Source organism: Cebidichthys violaceus, unplaced genomic scaffold, assembly GCF_023349555.1.
Source record: "Cebidichthys violaceus isolate CVI_PGR_0920_01 unplaced genomic scaffold, fCebVio1.0.p SCAF_108, whole genome shotgun sequence".
In the NCBI taxonomy this organism is placed as follows: Eukaryota; Metazoa; Chordata; class Actinopteri; order Perciformes; family Stichaeidae; genus Cebidichthys; species Cebidichthys violaceus.
The window spans coordinates 81374-101251 of NW_027176272.1; the positions used below are offsets into that span (position 1 = coordinate 81374).

Genomic DNA, 19878 nt, shown 5'->3' on the forward strand with positions numbered 1-19878 from the left:
TTCCTCCCTTGTGCTTAGTGGCCCCTTGATCCTCCTCTAAGATCACCAATGAGCAATTTGTGGTCAGATTGACCCACTCTAATTGGCCATGAGAGGCCTGCTGCTTTGTTTTACTTTAATCAGTCTTTTTCAGTAGCCTCTTCACAACTAAAGCTCTGTTTACTTAACCTCTGTGTAGCATAAAAAGCGCTTTTTGAAGTTTTTTTGAATTGTCTGGGTTGTTCCTCTCTTTTCTTTCCATCCTTTCAAGTGATGTCCGTACAGTCGCCCCAAATGTCAACCTCACGGTGGCGCGTGAGGAGTAGCCAGGGGATCACCAAGTTTTGTGCAAATCTATCAAGTAGATGTTGATATATTTTACTGAAAGCATTGACCTGCTGGCGGCACTAGAGGAAAGGTCAGGGGATCATTAAAGCTTTAAGGACTCATCCTCTGGGTAACATGAATGTCTTTACAAAATTTCATATCAATTCATCCAATAGTTGTCGAGGCATTTAAATAATAAACAAAAATGTTAGTTTGAGCAAAACCATCTTCATCGTGAGCTTCTGTCCGCACTGGCTCAGAGAAAGAGAATGCAAGAGCTCTTGTGATGAACTAGGTTGCATTACTGAGCAGTGAGGTAGAACCTGCGCTTATCCTCATGAGCGCGGCCGGAGTCGTCAGGTGCAGCCGAGTGTTAAATCTGACAAACCGCGAGAAGGAAACCTGACAAGAGCTCGAGTCTGAGGACAACCGTCTTTCTTCCTTCCTATATGAAAACACCAGCGGTTGTGATAAAGTGCAGAGACACAAGAAATAGGCCCAAGTTTGTGTCATTAGAATGTCCTATAAGCTTTCATGGTTCAGCGGGCAGAGGAGGGGTTGAGTAGAGAGCAGACCATGCTAAGTATGTCTCCTAGGCTTGAATTCCCAAATGTTGACACAGGTCTATGTAATGGGCTGTAATGCTCCCTTTGAATGCTGTTGAGTGGTCCTGTCTTAACGTCTTAAAGCAGGTCTAAGGGAAGTACATAAAGTTTTATCGTCTTCTTTTGTTGTGCAGTGGAACCAACCAATAAAAGGTTAAACTAAAACCTTGAAGTCTTTGTCTTTCCCACCACCTTTAATCTTTATTGAACGGCATGTGTATGTAAAAAAACTAAGTTTATTTGCTTTCTGCAGTTTGCTTTGAGCTGCAGAACTCTTTACTTACAGTGAATTGAAATCTTCTAGTGTCAATTCTAAATCGTATCTTTTCTCTTTTTGCTACACAGTTACAGATTTTGCTTTTACCTAAGTAGAGTATCTGAATACTTCCGCCCCTCCTCAAAAACAGAAATGTGAACTCAATGGTGTATTGGAGGAAAAGTCAGGGCATCACCAAAGTCATTAGGATTCATACTCTGGGAAAATGTGGATATCTATATCAATTTCCACAGCAACTCATCCAACAGTTGCTGAGATATTTCAGTCTGGACCAAAGTGGTGCACCAACTGACCAACATTGTCATCCAGGGAGTCATGCCGCTACCGTGGCTTAAAAGGCATGGCATCCAGGGTCCCTGTTGTGATGAAATTAATTATTTCTGTAGGATTGCAATGGAAATCACTGCGGTCTATAGGTCACATTTCACTTTTTAAAGGTGGAGTGGACCTGGAAGCAAAGGTCAGCTGTCAGAAAGCCTTTATCCTCTCAAACCAAGCGGTGGCCTGTTTGACCATGACTGACTGCGGTGGACTACCCCCAGACTGGAACTGCATGTGCTGCTTGAAACACAGGCCGTAACAGTGTAACAAAGAGTACTGTAAGAGCTGATGCTCTATTTTCCCCCTTTTTTTAATATATAGTCATAGTTTGATATGTTTCTACATGCTGGAGAAATGTTTACTTGTGTTTCACTCACATTTTTACAGCCACTTCCCCAGTGTCCAGTGCTATGTTAAAAACGGGAAATCTCATGCTTCTCTCTTTGTTCGCGATAAGATATTATTGACTCAGCGGAGAATGCTGCATATTGTAGCAAAGGCCAAATATTGAGTTGAGATAATCCTATGAAAAGAAAAGCAAATACCACTGGGATGTACAAAAGTACACGGGTGGAAGCTGGATAATTCAGTTTCACAACAGTACAGTAAGGGAGCGGTATAAATAACCGCATCCAAAAATAGAACAACATATGAACTTCCTCTCAAATTCCTGCCATGAGTTGCTATCATCATAGCCATTTTGCCTCTTTAGAAACCCACAGCAGATTAAAAGGCCACACTTGCCACCCAGGAGGCCCTTGTCACTCTGCACATCCGTGCAACTGTGCCCAGCAACTGTCTTCCTTGTCATGTTAAAGTAAACTGACGCATTGGCAACACCCCAAAATAAAAAAAAAAAACGATAGTAGTAAGGGGGAAAAAAAAAAACAGAAGCAGTGAGAACGGAAAGGAGCCTAGACGTGGCCCCGGCTGCACTCCACTGCTGAAATAATTAGCCCCTGGTTGATGTGGACTCCTCGTGGGACTCCACCGTGACATGTTCAAATGAGTATTGGCAGTGTGCGACACCAGCTGTGTGCCTCCTACAGGGAGCTGCTGCACTGTGCCCACTGAGCACGACACAAAGCCCTTAAACTCTGAAGACCAAGCACAGCAGCCTCACACTTGTTTTACAGCAGCAAGAGTTTAAAAGAAACAACTGTAAAATATGAGATCAGAACTTTTTTTTTATGGCAGGTGTTTCAGGTAGTGATGTGCTACTGGCTATCCCCCACACACACACACCTATCTGCACCCAAATCTGTGAGGCTGTGGCACAGATGGGAGCACCAACCCGAGGGGCTCAGAGATGGGGAGGGGGGCATTAGGCATTATTCAGCACCACGCTGCAAAGAGAAAATGCAAGTTGCAACCGCACCCATGTCAATCACAATAGTAAACCAGTCTCTGTGTGGAATTCCCACTGTAGCCACGGCACCAATTTGGCAACCCCTGGTGGGAGAGCACAGGACTGGCTACCACCGAATCCAAGATGGTGACTACCACGCCCAAAGTCATCTTTTATCGCATCATTTTTGCTGATTGCAATTTTTATATGGTGAATCATCTTAGTCACCAATGCACATTGTTTTTAATGACTATATGTAGCCCATGAACTACAATGTATTACTGTTTTCAGCATGGAATACGTAATAAATAAAGATATTCGTTTTGTTTTACGACTAATAAATGCTATTTTAATTGGATATTTTGTATCAGCTGCTGAAACAAAGCCTTCAGAGCAGCCAGTACAGAGGGAAAACAAACAGTTGCTCAATAGTCCCTCCTTGTGGTAAACAAATATAGGAAAAATAAAACCAACACTCAGAGGAATACAAGCATAACTGCAATCTTTATTAGTTTTTATTGCAATATTGTTGTATCGTCATTCGAACAATTATAAATATATATACGAGTAGAATTGATTAACATAAAAATGGCACAGGAGATTTGCAATTTTAAATATATCATAAATAGTCTTAATAGTGATCTTAAAACCAAGTGCAAAACCAGACAGTTACGTGTTGAGAATGATGTCATTCCTCATATGCAGGAAGAAATGTAGAAAGTGTGATGGTCATTTTTCGGTGGCAGAGGTATTGTGCTAGACATTAAAAAACAACAGGAAAGTGAAAGACACGTGTAAGTTGAGGGAATTGAGTCAGCGTGTGGCATCAGATGCCAGATTGGGTTGGAGGAAATAGGCTACAGTCCCTCAGGATCCAGCTTCATCTTAGTTTCTCACAGGTGTGCTGTTTCCTTTCACCGTCTTCTTCAGGTGGTGATAGTTTGGCAGAATCTTCATGAGGAAGTCGAGCTGCAGAGTCTGAGACTGTAAGATATATACAAAAAAATATATATAAAACATCCCTGGTTGTATGAATCTGCACACAAGCCAAAGAAACTTTGTGCCTCGCAGGCATAAGCGAGCACTGACGGAGACTGACCTGTGGCTTTTCACTCTGCACACGGCGGATGCAGTTTGAACCGTACACAACCGTGTTCTCCGGCACGACCTCACACGTGTTGACCTGGCAGCACGCACCAATGATACAGCCACTGGTCAGGATCACGTTCCTCCCAAGATCAGCTGGGATGTAATATTAGCAGAGATATTAATATCTCTGGGGTCATTTAGCTCATTGTGTGCAATGTTACAAATCTGCATTATGACAATATTGTATATTTAATGTGATTTCACCATTATTGGTTATGGTATCCAGAAAACCTACTTTATCATAACAATTATATTAATACAGAGATATAAAAATGACATATACCATGATAGTAGATTGTATTCAGGGTGCACACTCCTCATAGTAATATAGTTATTGATTACAGTACTTACATTTAGACTCGATCACATTGTTGTCCCCAATTTTCAAAGCTTGTGAGACTGTGGAAGAATCATTTAGGATTTAAACCTATGAATTAGTATTTTAAAACAGTTACTAGTAAACTATACTTGACAGTGCTCTCTGGTGGACAAACTTGGCAAAACTGCTTCTAAATGACCGTAAATCTGTTTTTCTCAGATAAATTATTCTTACTTCCCAACCGACATAAACTCAAATGGGTCTACATATGCAATTCGCTAATATCTGCCAATTTGTCATCTGACTCTACTGCAGTCAAATTACATTGTTTCCTGCAATGCATAAGGATACCACATCCAACTTCAAACACATTATTGGTCCCAATTGTCATGGTTTTTGGCTCCACTCCCTCTGTGTCTGGCATGATATTCTCCGGATAACTATAGACAAAGCACAGATGAGATCAAATAAGATAAGTTAAAACTGTGAGGACTAAAATAGTTGATGTGTGTTGTAATACACAATGTACCTGTTAATAATAAGTGCCTGCTCCTCTATCAGATTACCCTCTCCAATGATAATAGGCCCCGCCTCTGCTATGATCCGTGCTTTGGGGTGGACAACTGTTCTGGCACCTGTAAAATAAAAATAAAATAAATAAAAAAGGTCTCGTCTTATTGGAGCATAAATGAGAAAAATGGCGCTTATTGTGAGGTTAAAATCAAACTCTCACCTATGGTTACATCTCCTCTTATTTCGCTTTCAACACACACAACAGCCCCGGCTGCAATTTTAGCACTGCGAGAACACACACACAAGAGATGAAATGTGAAATATCAAAATCAATGATGCAATCATAACATCTGCATCATCACAGGCAGAACAAACAGCTAGATAGCGGATCATGCAAATCCTGTCAATCTGCGATCACAAATATTATTGATCATCATCAGGCTGTTGTATCAACAATTAATATCTCGATATTTAGTTACTGTCCTACTCGACATATAAATATGGGTGTCGCCATCGGTGATTATGCCGGATTATTATAAAAATAAATGGGCATTTTTATTTACTAAAAACTCAAATTAAGGCATAATAAAAAAAAAGCTTAATTCCGATTAAATGTAGTTTTCTACCTTTTCTGTGCCATGATTTGCTTTGCGTCTGACATCCTTGCGATGATGAATAAATGTGTCGATAGTTGATTATTAATCCTAGTTCAGAGTTGGCACTCAGGGTTGATTACGTTTGTCTGAAAAAAAGCTAGCCTGTAACTCTGCTGCCCTCTACTGTATATTTAACGACACTGCAATGAACATGTGTGGACAACGTTGAAAAGATAACCAACCTGTCCACACTGTCTGGTTTATATACATATCCTTGATATTCATAAGCGAAAAGATTACATTTTATCTAGCTATAGGGCCTATATATATTATCATTTATAGCCTATTCATAAACTACTAAAATGATCACAATAATTTCCCCGTCTTTTTTCCCCACTTTCTATTCTACCATTTATATAATTGTTTTCACTGTAAGAAAATATAAATATTTACATGCCATACACCAACCTTATTATCTCAACAGATAAATCAATGAAGCCTTGGACATGCTGTTACATCAGTTGATGTTTTTGATATAGTACATCATTTACTCTTATTGCAGTGTCACCATGTCTCCTGCAGGGTGCATTAAATGCCAATGAATGGGAACAGATGGAGCCGCAGAAAAAAAGCTTCTTTTTTTACCATCGATTTCACTGTATGAGCTTTTGGAAGAAAATCATTAGAATTGTAACTTGGTGGTAGCTTAAGTCAAAAAGGAAGAAGTTTATTTTCGTCTAATGATGGTTGAAATAACCTGTTCATGGCTTCCAAAAGCCAAGTAAACGATTATCAGTCAGATAAAGTTTCCCTCTGATAAACCTCTGTTGCAGCTGAATTCTGGCCGCATAATATCGTTTTAAATCTTTAACCAATGCACTCTCACCTGAAAGGGATTCAAATTGTGTCAAGTCAGCGAGAGTTCACTATGACGAAACAGGAACTTGAGCAATACCCAGTTTTCAGAATGAAATGCATACTTTGCTATGTATGACCACAACAAAGCCTACCAGCAATTATACAACCATAACTATGTGTTCTTTTTCAAGTTGACATTTTTGGTTATAGTCTTGTATTAAATGTATTTATTCATTCTGTTTAACTGAATGTGAAAAAGGTTTATTACCAGTGGTGGAAAGTTAACAAGTACATCTAAACAAGTGCTGCACTTAAGAACAGTTTCAAGAATTTATCTGACAGCTGTAGATACTTTTCACATTAAGGTTTTATCTACCAAAAAAACCCAGTTTGTAAATGATGATACATTGTCACAGATTAAACTACACCGCAGTATATTACAAAACAAGTCCCACAGGACTCCTTCACAACTGAAACATATTCCTGAGGTACTTTTTTGTGTGTAAAACCATATCATTTTAACTGATCAGGGTTAACTTGAAGTGATTTGAAGCAATACAAAAATAGTTCAAAATAAACCACAAAATTAAAATACCTCTAATATGAATCTATCAACCTTTTAAGGCCTAAGCCTATTTGTAGCCCTCTCCTCGAAAATTGCATACCCATAGTAAAGAGAGTGTATTTCGTCTAAATATAAGGTGTATTTTAATAGTTTTGGTATTTTAGAAAGCTGACACTTGTGAGATTTGTTCAGATTTGTAAATATCAGTATATATGTTACTGGTTAAGAAAACATTAAGATGGAACACAGCACAAACTGAAATCTTTTATCTCCGATTATAAAATAATCCAATTTTGATAAGATCTTTTTTTTAATGTTGTAGTTGAAAGCTTTAAACCTCTCCCAGATCATAGCCCAATAGGTTGAGAGTCTCTCTGCACAATTTGTTCTTTGATAAAGTGAAGCATTCAAGAGCTAGAGAGGTTAAGTTATCCCAGATGTCATGGAGTTGTAGTTCTTTGTTTTTCTTCTTGTCCATGTTGAAGATCATATGATAAGATTAACAGCTTCAGAATGGCTTCTAAATAGACCTTGTGGTCCATTTTTTAGAAAACAATAAATAAAATGGTTATTTTAACAGATAATTCCATGACAACTAGGCAAACTCCATCTGCTGATGAAGATCATTTGATATGCTCGAAAGCCCAAGAACAGCTTCTAAATGGACCTTCTTGTGAGACTGTTTTTCACCTAATCCTCTCTTGTTGTAGCATCAACATCATGAAGAAAAGGTAGAATATTTACCTTAAAGTGAAGAAGTCCTGTGAACCTTTACCTGGGCATTCAAAACAGCATGTGCATTTGTTTATAACTGGTTCATTTTAGAGTACAATGTGTGCCACATAAAAACATGTTTAATTTCAAATTAAATAGCTGCAAACAGGAGAAAAACTAAAATATCTATTGAGCTTATTTGAAAAAAAAAAAAAAAAAAATCTGGATTGTTTGGGAAGAAAACATGACAGAATTGTGCTTACTTGTCTTTCTCACATAAAACGTTAAAAAACTTTAACCATCTCTCTCGGATTACAAAGACAGGTTCAATATTACACAATAGTCACAATAGTTCCTTCAAAGCTGAAGGCACCTGTGTTTTACTTTTTCTCTTTCTAAATCTTGAAAATAGTCACTGCATGTCTACAATGAAGTAGAAAAATAAAGGGTGTGTCGTCTGACTCCTATATAAGGTAGTGGGAAATGTTCCTGTTCTTATGTGATATTCCTGGATTTCAGAGAGCCAGTCCTCAAACCCCGTCAGTTGTCTTGACATCCAAAAGACCATCACAGGCAGCCGACTCGGATACTTCTGTACGGATCTGAACTCAGCTTACAGTTCAAGCTCCATCTCCGCTGCGGGGAGTTCGACTCTCTGTAAAATGTACCAACGGAGGATTCTCAATCTCAGCAGCTCCAGAGCAGATGTTAGAGATGTCCCCCATCGACAACACTGCTCCCAGGTCAGCTCCAGAGGCAGATGTTGCTCATGGCCTGGCAGGTGGAGCTGGTCTCTGCAGGAGACAGGTAGATCTTGCCGCTGGGGCAGACACACACCTCGAATACGGCCTGCTCCTGGGAGGCCTGACTGGGCGACTCTGTGTAGACGCCAAGCGGGAGACTACCCAGCTGAATGGTTTTGGCGTCTAAAAGTATCTGGGAGATAAAACATCAGAGACATGCTAGAAGTCATTCAAATAACATCGCTCAAGGTGCTTTTTAATCATAAGGTTAAAATGTATAATTTGTAAAATACTTCACTCATAAGCCTCAATTGTACCATGTTTAGCGCTGTAAAGTCTAAATCTTGTCTTTAAGTATTATTTTTTTTTAAACATAGAATTTGTAAATTGTCTATTATTCCACAATTATTCCACACAGAAGAGAACATTATGTCCCATTACACACACCAACGCTATGGAAATAAAATACAAAATTAATTGACATTTATAATTAAAAAACTAAACAGGATACGAATAAATAAGGGCACGAAGTCTTCACCTCGAGCGTCACCTCTAATCCTCCTCACCTCTCCCTCCGTGGACTCCAGCTGTAGATCCTTTCGACCGCTGACCTTCAGCGGCCCCTTGGCAGCACTCACTTCCACCCCTCTGGGAGCCTCCATGGTCAAGGTCCGTGTTGGAGACTCCAGCCTAAAAAAAAAATTAAAAAGCACAAGCTAAGAGATTTAGTGCATAAAATCAACCATTTGTGTGTATACTTTCAAGATGTTTGCATTACTGAAAACTCAACTTAATAGCCGAGGTTACGAGATCAGTTCATGGTTATATTGATTGTTATTCAGCTCATAGTTTAGGAATCTGTCATTACTTGTTTGGGGCAGGATAATGGAATTCAATCATATTATTTGTTTCATAATAGTAATGATCATTTTAAAATATAGAGTACTTTTCAAGCCATATGCACAAAACGCTTTCCAAGGTAAGGAAATTCAAAACATATGAAATATTAGGGACAATTGCTGGATGTACATAATGAAACCTATGCATGCATGTATACATGCATATAAAAGCTGGGCGATAAACCGATTTAATCAATTAATGGAAGTCATGGTTTTAAGGACGGTGTTTACAATGAAAATAGATTTTCACTTTAAATTGGGTAATTATGGAAGTGCCACAGCTTCCCTGAGCTCCTGTTGTTCGTAGTATATGTGCAGCATCTCCTCAGGAACAGGCAAAATATCAACATGACAGCATGTGCTAATAAAAGTTCCATTGTACCATTCTACATACAGGGCATGCACAATAACATGTGTTTAATCTAGTTCACAAAAAGCATTTTTTTCTTCAGGGATATATATTTTATCTATTTCCTAAAAAGTGAAGTTTGGTGAAAGTTAACTATAATAATAATAATCCTAAATATTTAATTAGTTTGTAGGGGTGTCACTTGGTAATATTTGTTTTCCTAGACTTTAGATTTTATTGGCACGATTTGATTATTTATTACGTAACAATATGGTTAAATTTAAATAATCAATTTATTAGAGACGATTGCTAGTTTAACTTTTAGCAGCGAAGTGCGGCCAGAGACTACCGGTAGTCAATCAATAAACACAGTCCTGTGATTCCTATATTCCTAATAAAGATTTTCTTCCGGCCTGAAACACATGAACATGCCTCACAAACGTGTACTTATTGCTGCTGCCTGGTGTGTTTTCAGTATAAGGACGGCGGTGTCTGTGCTTTGCAGCTTGCAGAACCCAGAATGAAACTTCTCAAAGATGTTAAGTGCTTATAGTAGGATGTTTGATACAAAGGTCAGTTTGGAAATTGGCTGTATAGAGACCTGTACAGCCAATTTACTACATGTGTTTCTGTTTGACTCTTGCTACATTAGTACATTTTGGGTGTTAGTAATACCAACTACTTCTCCACCTGTGGCATTAAAGCTGCTGTTCCTGTTTAAGTAGCTCTTCTCATTATTCTAATCCAGTATGGCTCCTAAACAGCCCATCATTGTATCAGCTGATTTGACCTTTCAACAACACAGAGGCTAACGCAATTTTCATTTTCCTTCCGTGGACTATTTGTGTACACAGGGAAAGATAAGTGCAAGAGCCAATCAATGTGGAATTTGTTTTCATAACTCATAACCGTTTCAAATTGATTTTCTCCCCCCCCCCCCCCCATCTTCCCCAAATCTGTTTTCAATGAATTTTAAATGGAAGACTTTAAGGTGCCGTCTTGAAATCGCTTAAATCTCCATACCCTCTGAAAGTGACACACATTTCGGATTATGCGCTATTGGAATAAGGAAGGAAAAAAGCAAGGCAAATGAATTTCATCTGCATTTGAAAAGCTTCTTTGACTTTAAATCAGCTTTCAGTAGACACAGTTTGGAGAGGATTTGTGAAATGTCTTTGACCTGGGACTATTAGTGCCATAGACCTGTAGAAATGTAGACGTCTGCTCTGCTGTTTTCTTCTACTGCTCTTTTTTCTCTCCCAGATATGCTGTGGATCAACTTACACAATTACGACATGTTGATTATGTCTTTTGTTATTTTCTTGTTTCAGTTTTAACTCAATTCACAATAATGTTTTTGTGAATGCTTTTGATCATTTATTGTGGATAAGTGACAAAAATATACAATATGTTTAACTTTACAACTAAGTGTAGTTTGTTGATAAGATTTGAAAATAACAGCCTGTTTTGCTCCACTGTTCTCCTGTTTTCGACTTAGCTTGGCATTTGGTGCTATCAGTGAAAACCATACTGTAGCCCAACCAATAATAGATTGGTATTGTAGATACGGCTGCTGACACTAGAGAGTAAAAACAAATCTGATTACGATATAATTGTCAGTTGCAGCCCTAATGGAGAGGACACTCTGAAATGACTAACGTTTGAAATTGTGATACAGATCAGGAGTTTACCACCAATCATCTTACGGTCCACTTTAGCTATGTGATGCAAAAAACATATGTAGAGTTTTGACAGACCCCGGACCGTGTATGGCAATGATACATGTAGTTTATTTATACTGACAAATGGAGGAGTGAGTATGACAGTAAACGAGTCCCTCCCAAAGTCCCTCCGTAAACCTATTATTTCCAATGTATCTGTATGTAATGTTCTTTCCTCTGCAGTCAAAACATTTCTCTCATGGCCAAATAAGACCATCACAACAACAGAGAACAACCATTTTTCTTTGCGACAGTCGAAACTAGAAAAAAAAAAAAAAAAAAAAAAAGAACACACTCCTGCTGCACTGCATCTCAATCCCAACAAATTGGCAGTAGAAAAGTCTGACCAGAGGTAAGTGGGACCAAGAAGAGTTGTTCTGTTCTGCCTTTATCTTCTTAATGAACCTGTCACTCTTGTGTGGACACAGCTACAAGCAGAAACTGTCCTGAAAGCTGCTTGGATCAACCATAGAGGGGTACGCGGCTGGCCGCACTGCAAACAGACTTTTAAATCTGAAGAGGAGTTCTCTAGTAGCCGAGAGATGTGGAGAAAACCAAATGAAAAGCTGTTTTCCTGCTCTCTGATGCTGGGCCTAGACATGTACCAGGTGATGTCTGCACTGTGAGAAAGCAGGGAGCCTTCAAATCCTGTCTGGTCTGCCTTTGCTTCTTAGTGTCAGACTTGTCTCACTACAGATTCTATGTGCTTTTTAAGCAGCAGCTATCAAAAAAAGAAACTGCAAAAAAAAAAGTTTTGTCTCGACACGGCTGAGACCTGGAGAGTTTCTGTCACATTGATCAGACGTCCATCTACCATCTGTCTTCCATACATGTCAAGGGAATAGACGAACTCTATCTGAATGTGAACAAAATAGACGACAGAAGTATCACAGCGAAATGTTCAGTGATACTAGAAAAACAGCTTTACCAAGAGAAATATCACAGCATTTATCTCACAGTTTCCCTGCCTATTCAGATGCATTTGGGACATCAGGAATCAGAGCACCATCCTCCAGAATGAGACACAAAATGATCCGATTATGTAATTGACAGAACTATTTTCATATTTAGGGCTACAATTTCTGGTTGGAGGGGCGCTACCATTATCAGACTGAGTGAGCAGTTAGCTCGGGAGTCAAAATGTGAATCCTCAGAGCCAAATTTCCTGCGATTGACCGTCTTGATTTCTGTCCTTGAACTCAGCACCAGAGGGTATTTTGAGAGTGAAACCAAATTACAGAGATCACTGTCAGGTGAGAGCAGGACATGACAAACGGACATCTCTCCTGCAGGACTATATCCACTTTATAACGGCACTGCCCTTGTTTTAGAGACCTCAACACCAAGGCCTCTATTCTTGATAGCTCCTCAGCACAAGCGCAATTATTCATAAGTCACCACACACAAACATGTCTTTTTTGGGGCGTACGGTTGACAAAGTGGATGAACTGAGGAGTAAAAGAAAAAACGAAATGAGACGCAGGGGAACCAAAACAACTATAAGTCAAACCACTCAACTGTTAAGCTTCAGCACTACTGCCTCTGTACTACAAGACGCGCACTGAATCTTTTAAGTTTAGTCGATTATTTGATCGTCATAAAAACAACCATTTTGGAAGGCATCAACTTTTTCTCCCCCACGTTATTTGTGAGCTTTTTTCCCCTCAATGCAGTTAATAAAATACTATATACACCAAAACACAAATATTAATTTAATAGTACATTCTAAGTGTATGTAGTGTTTATTATAGAACCTTTTTTAAATTGTATTCATGCATCATTTTGTGTATAATTAATGTCATGTTGTATATCCTATTCTAGTTTAATTAATCTATACTATGCATTTGCCCTTGTGTTTTCACATCTACATACATTTCCTAAATGACTTGTATTTGTTGACTCATTTAATCCATGTAATGTGCTCTTGCTCTATTCTGAAATAAATGTGAACACAAATACAAGAAGCAAATGTAACTCAAATTATTTATTTCAGACCGTTTTCATATTTTCCCCACGTATTTCAGCAGTTTTGGCATACAGAAACCCCCCTCTCGTTTTTTGAAATCTTTTAAATAATGCCTGTTTGGCAGCACCTGACTGAATTTGACTGAATTATAATGTTGGTTTTCCCCATTGCATCTGTGAGTTATCTGTGGTTCTTAACCATCATTAAGTTCTTGTGCACACCAATCCAGTGGCAATACAAACCTGTACATCTCCTTCAACTCACCCTAATAGGCTGCAATTACAAGAAACGATTGAAGCAAATATAGATAGAATCCTGTAAACTCATTGACGATGAATTGCACAAGGATAGTTTAAATGAATGCCAATGGAATCCTTATAGTCAGTATATTCAATTATTCAGAAGCAGCATGATGATGACAAACCTGAGCGCTAGCGTACACAGATAAAAGCGCTCAGGGAGAAGAACAGGTGCTTCAAAGCAAAGTGAGATCTCAAGTGGATTTCTTTGATTAAGTCTCTGCTCTGTTTTTCTCCCAGATTACTGTTGGCTTGCAGAGAAATAAAACACAGCACAAAGAGAATGCCATTTCTCTAAAGAGGGAAAGAAGGGCAAGATGGACGCGAGCCAAGCCGTATCTCCATCAGCTAGAGAGGTTCACTAACAGGTGGCGAGTGGTTTGAAAAGAGAGTTTCACTTGTCTCACTTTCAGGTTGGTGGTGAGATGGGTAAAATATGGCCCAGGATGCAAAAAAAGATGCACATTCCACTTTGAACACAGATGTTGAAGTTTTAGAAGAAATCTCCAGGTTTGCGTTATAAAAAGCATAATCAAAGTCTTAAATTAGCTGTGCTGTGTGCAATATAGCAAAGTGGAAAAGAGAAAAATAATGACATAAAGACATATTTTAAATTGATAATTTTTATTTTAGTAAGTCTTATAATTCTACAGTATAATGTAATGATATTGGAAGATAAATTAGATTTACACGTGTGTGATCAATCACCAGGGTACTGCGGTTCATAATTTACTGTCCGGCTTGATGATGAAAAAGTGCTTTGGTGACATTAAAAGGAACAAGGGCGGGGAGAGGGAGTCGTCACAGATGGTGATGATTTTCTGCTCCATGATGGCGACTGAATCTTTATGTCAAACCAAATTAAATAGGGATACAGATTAATCTGCAGGCAGAGCTACTGTTGTGTGCTCTCAAGTATACATTTTGCAAATGGCCTAACTGACTGCAGTCAAAGCAAGATTGTTCAATTGTTTTCTCAGTTAGCTTCTCACAACAAGCGACGACGGGGTCGTCACAATCATTTTGTTTTCGTCTCTGAAATTTAACTTTGATTATTGCTTATTTAGTCAAGAATATTTCATCTCGTAGAGAGATATAGTTAGCTTTAATGACATCAAATCAGTAAATTCTTAGAATGGAATTGGCAATCTTTATTACTTATAAGCTTTGTTTTAACAACATTTGATGATTAGATTGTAACATGTGGCAGGCTCTACAGGATAGCCTACATGTGGCACAAGTTATTGAATATTATTGAAAAACATTGAACAGGTTTACTGATATGCAGTAATGGCAGCTTGTTGACTTTGCTCACAACCCACTTCCTCTAAACAGACGCTAAGAAAAAGGAAAAACCAACATCATAAAAACATTGTTTGGCTTGAATTCATGTCATTAATAGCCCACACAATTCTGTTTGTTACATTTGGCTTTTTTAATGGCTGTAATTCTTTTACATGGGTTTTGGAAAATAAATTGGGTTTAGATAAAAGGGACATTCATTTAAAGCCCTGGCAGTACAGTTTGTACATCTGCTTGTTTGAAAATATTTCAGTAATTTGTTAGTGAAGGAACCATTTTGAAATAGTCTGAAGAAATGAAAATGCAATACGTACTAAATTAAAAAACACACAAACAGAATATAACTTTAATAATGCATACGTTTAATACCTTTGACAGAATATGGATTTAAATCGAAGAAAATGGGAATGACAATGAAGCAAACAACATGTTGGAGCTTTTGAGTCCCAACTGTCTCCTGTTCGGTTTCCTCTCGTTAAGATTTTTGCCACATTGCAGATGGTCACCCCTCAGCTGAGCCTGTGTGTGTGAATCCTGTGTGTGTGTGTGTGTGTGTGTGTGTGTGTGTGTGTGTGTGTGTGTGTGTGTGTGTGTGTGTGTGTGTTCTATGTGTGTGCCTGCTTTAAAGTGAACCACATCAGTATTCCTCTCACTCAGGAGGAATTAGATGCAAGAACACTGCTTTTTCTGCCAACTTTGATCCCAGCCCTCCCTTCAGGACCAGTAAGGTGGACAACAAACCACACTCGTTATAGCTCGTTAATGGACCGACTCAGAGCCTCGGGCAGAGTGCACTGGGTATCACATGCTTGGAGTGTTATGTGCAAGTTTAATACGCATCTCAACCTTACTAACTTTATCCACGCTCTCAATGCTTTAATCAATTCCTGACTGCAATAGAGAATAACTAACAAATTAGCTCACCCCTCGGATTAAACGATGGTCAAGTTTTAAAATTTGTGCGATAACGAGCCGACCAGTAGACGCTTGAGTTTACAAGAAGGTGCTTGAAAATAATTACACTCATGAATAATGGTTACTGCCACGTTTTTTTCCTTTTTCAGTACAGGCATTGACTTTGAAATGCCATGGAACATTTATCTTCATTATTTAAAGATCTTCATTTTAATTGAACAGGATATGAACATGTGACATTAAGCTTTAATGAAGTTCTGTTAAGTCAATGAATATGAACTTACTTCAGGTCTTCAGAAGCCCTCGCCTGGATCAGGGGAGTTTCAACTGAATGCCCAAACACGGCACCTTCCAAGCCTAAAAAGAATGTATACTTTTATAATTCATAAAATGAGAGCCAAGCTAGTGTTTACTACAGCTTGGTATTCAACCTCAATGCTTGGCAGCCTCTAAAAACGGCATCTATAGTGCCGTATAAGAAACTATCCAAGGGTGCTGGTTTGTTTAATCTGGTGTAAAAGCTGTCAATCAAACCTTGGTATGGACCAACTAACCAAGACTGAGACCCTTTCCCTCTTTCAAGCCGGCTCTGGTTTCCTTTGAAATGTCTTTGTTCGGTCATTTCGGACAGATTTCTCAGACATCAGACGATTATAAGCACATTTACCTGTGACAGTGAACTTCTGTGTTGTCATGATGACCTCCTCCTCATTTGCAGTGAACAGCAGTTGGCTTCCGTCTTTACTTCGTACCTCCAGCCTCTGGCACTGGGCCTCCACGGCCTCGGGTCCTGCAGAGCGGGAGACATCCAGGTTACTAGAATACTATAAACACTGATTACACCCAAGTGAGGTAATGAAAAAGCATTAAAAGAACAGACTTCCACCTAAAAAGTTTTAGAGTCTGCAATGTCAACAATAATGTTCTTTTTGTAACTGGGGCTGTCAAATAAAGGTTGCCTTATGGCTTTGCAAATCAGCTTTGGGAAACTATGTTTGGGCATGTAAGACTATTAGCAATCCGAAATACTGTGTAGAGTGCTTGCTCTGCAAATGAAAGGCGCCTAACAAAGCTGGATCAGCCATGCCTTTACGTACAATGGATGGAGACAAATGAGTAATCTGGTGAGGAATAATAATTCTTGTTCTCCAGACTTTGGTGTTTTTCCAGATGTGAATGCAGAATCTTTTAACGTCTGCCTTTGTCGCGCTCTCCTCCTCTCTCTTCCATTAATCCACGGGCGGCGGCGGCGGCTGGGGAATTTAATTACTCTCGCCAAGTTTCGTCTAATTTCAGACAAAATGCACTTTCTACAAAAGCAGGCACTGATTTTCTGAGGAAGGTCAAGTGTGTCTAAAAAGTGTCATATCACCAGTCTTGTCAAATCAGTCTCAACTTACGTTGGCTGAGATCAATAGCTATTAATGCTAATAAGCAGGTCGTATGCTTTCCAGTGGTCATTAATCACGTAAATGACTTTGGTAATTTGGACTGACTGATGGTTGAAATAGATAATAATAAGAAGAATCCATTGCCCTTTTAATAAGAGCCTCAAAGGTTAGCATCTGGAAGACACTACAGTCTTTTCTGAAGGCACAGAGACGATTAAAGAGCATTTAAAGATTAATTGTTCCGCTGATCTTGATTAAAGTCATTAACAAAATAGGACTGATCAGGCAATTTACAGTCAGGGCTGGATTAATCCAAGATCACTTTTTAATAAGTTGTACATAGAGAGAGAGAGAGAAAGAGAGAGAGATAACGGCTGAACCAAAGTGTAAAATAATACCCAGACAATTACATTAAATGAAACAAAGGCAAAATAAAGAAATAAAGAAACTACCTTCAGGCCACACCTCAGACAGTGATGTCACAGCAGGTGTTTCCCATCAGCTGTCTTAGGCACTTATGATCTCAAATAAAACAGCTTCCAACTGGACCAAGTGTACGGTGGTCATAAGTGGAGACTCACCCACTGTGAGCTGACCGGTCAGCTGGCCTTGGTCGTTTCTGGCGTTCAGCGTTACATTCTTTTCTGACCCCAAGACCAACAAGCTATCCTAGGGGAAGCATGGATGTGGAAGGAGAGAGAGACCGAAAGAGGGGGAGAGAGAGAAGAGAGAAGAAATATGTTATAATAGGATCTTAACTACCTTTAGCAGTTGGGGAAATATTAGCTGAATGAATTCTCCTCTTACTTGTTTTCCTCTCATTATGCCACTATCTTAAACTTGGGTCTTATTTTTGTACTTTTCGATATTTTTATTTGGTTTGGATAACACTGTATTCAAGTAATAATTAAGATCTACTAATCACTACAACAAAGTCCAAGAGAGCAAGAAGGACAAGCAGTCAAACAGGTTGTAGACAAGCCAATAGTTCAACCAGATTATCTACTCCAGTTGCGTTAAAATAATTCTGCTCGTCTTTATTAAATCTCCACACTTAGCAACTTCACTGTACATACCATACTCTACGGGTCCACATGTGTATGCACACACTGGAGGTATACAGCAGTGTTTGTGTACATTACTTCTGTCTCCCAAAAGAACAGAAGCAACTGTGAAATGTTAGCATTGAGATAATAGTTATGCCGCAATGCAGTCTACCAGGTTTAATTAACTTCATGCGCTCCCAAAATAAGCAAATTAATAAATTGTAGCACATTATCTCAAGCTTGTGTGGTGTGCAACTTCGCAGAGGTCATTCGGGGTATTTTCATTCCCTCCTTGCTCCTTCCCAATACAAATGTGCATCATGAAAAGGAGTTCTCCGGGAAGCACAGCCTCATGAAGAAATTTGAGTTCTTGATTCGAAGCATCCCTTTAAAGATTTCGGTCTTAAAAACGGTTTCCTGAGGGCCGTGACTGGGACGCTGGTGCTCTGAACACGTCTTTGAGAACCCATAAAAAAGGCTTTTTAGTCTCTGCGCCCGTTGAGGAAGGTCAAGTGCAGATCAGAATGAATGCACATAAATGGAGCCCGTTGTTGTAGGTGCAGTGGGCCCCGTCTGCCTGAAAGATTATCGTGGCTGCTGTAAGGCAAAGGATGCTTCCCTGCATACAATGAATAGCAGCAGCATGGCACACTGCTTCGATGGACTGGTCTAAAAAGCAACCTCATATGATGGTACTACCTTCCTGGGAGCGAGCGAGTGCAAAATAAAATGCAGACTTTAAAAACACAGATAAAGAGCTCTGCTCAGAATTTAAATGTAATCCTAACCAAATATTTACATAAATATATTTGAATTTTAATTATTTTTGATTGTGCTAGAAGCTAATTTGCATACTGAGCTGAACCAATACATATAATGAATTTTAAAAATTGTCGAGTTGAAAGGCACGCTTATTACGTCTTCATTTTCCCCATCCAAATATCAAATATTGCAGGCAGGCTCTTTTATATGCAGGGCACAGGCTGTTTTGGAACATGTTTTCTGGGATACTTAATTTTGTTATATATTAAAAAGGCCCTTGTATTTCAATGTAATACTGTAGCAAGCTTGGATGTGCAGGTCTCTGGGGCACTGCTGCAAAAAAGCTTTGATTTCATACAGAGACCGTTAAACACGTGGATGGCTTTAGCCCTCATCTGCAGACTGCTGCTTACAATCATGCATCGCCAATGCAAGCAGGGGAGACTCGGTGAGGGAGAAGTTTCACTCCAATGAAAGATATACCTGCATCTGATGCTATTTATAGATCAGTCAGGGTCTCCGGAGACAATAAGGAGAGCCAACAGGCTGAACAGCAGAGATTTGATTAACTATCTGGGCACTGTGTTGCCTCAAACAACATTGTTTCTCAGACTGAGGCTGAGTGTCTAATTCAAGGCAATTCTAAAGGCTTTATACATCTCCTTTTTTTAAATAAAACAACAAATTGTTACTGCTCATATGTTAGACAGTTGTCAAATTTGACCTCGACAGAACCATCACTAATGAGGTGAAAATCAGCAACGCAACAAGAAGCCCTAGCTGGAGAGGGTCAGAAATTCTGGGAGAATTCTGGAGACCCATATGTGGAGAAGTTACATCTACTGTACTTTGCTGGCCTTCTGCCTCCATTCGTGTCCACCTGCTGTCTGCATCAGTGACCTTTAACCGTGTGC

General features: G+C 39.1%; 2 protein-coding genes across 2 annotated transcripts in view; both read right to left on the reverse strand.

Moving 5' to 3' along the window:
• Window positions 1-3384: 3384 nt before the first annotated feature.
• LOC137889207 (dynactin subunit 6-like) lies at window positions 3385-5552 on the reverse strand. The gene is made up of 7 exons (XM_068732942.1): window positions 5465-5552; window positions 5059-5123; window positions 4855-4960; window positions 4677-4765; window positions 4358-4405; window positions 3957-4099; window positions 3385-3841 (listed from the first exon to the last, which is right to left on the reverse strand). Exons 1-7 carry the CDS (start codon window positions 5497-5499, stop codon window positions 3743-3745), a joined length of 585 nt encoding a protein of 194 aa, XP_068589043.1. The 5' UTR covers window positions 5500-5552; the 3' UTR covers window positions 3385-3742.
• Window positions 5553-6321: 769 nt separating this feature from the next.
• Window positions 6322-19878, reverse strand: part of LOC137889204 (zeta-sarcoglycan-like) — a 28777-nt gene continuing 15220 nt past the window's right edge. The window contains exons 4-8 of the mRNA XM_068732929.1: window positions 17738-17825; window positions 16433-16555; window positions 16050-16122; window positions 8881-9004; window positions 6322-8507 (exon numbers count right to left, since the gene is read on the reverse strand). Of these exons, the coding sequence (XP_068589030.1) occupies window positions 8316-8507; window positions 8881-9004; window positions 16050-16122; window positions 16433-16555; window positions 17738-17825 (600 nt within the window). The 3' untranslated portion in view covers window positions 6322-8315. The remainder of the gene's footprint in view (window positions 8508-8880; window positions 9005-16049; window positions 16123-16432; window positions 16556-17737; window positions 17826-19878) is intronic.

Coding starts and splice junctions, on each gene's coding strand:
- LOC137889207 (XM_068732942.1), bottom strand. CDS start 5,499: ATGTCAGACGCAAAGCAAATCATGGCACAGAAAAG. Junction 4,961..5,058: donor AAGAGGAGATGTAACCATAG/GTGAGAGTTTGA, acceptor TTTATTTTACAG/GTGCCAGAACAGTTGTCCAC. Junction 3,842..3,956: donor TGCAGAGTGAAAAGCCACAG/GTCAGTCTCCGT, acceptor TATATCTTACAG/TCTCAGACTCTGCAGCTCGA.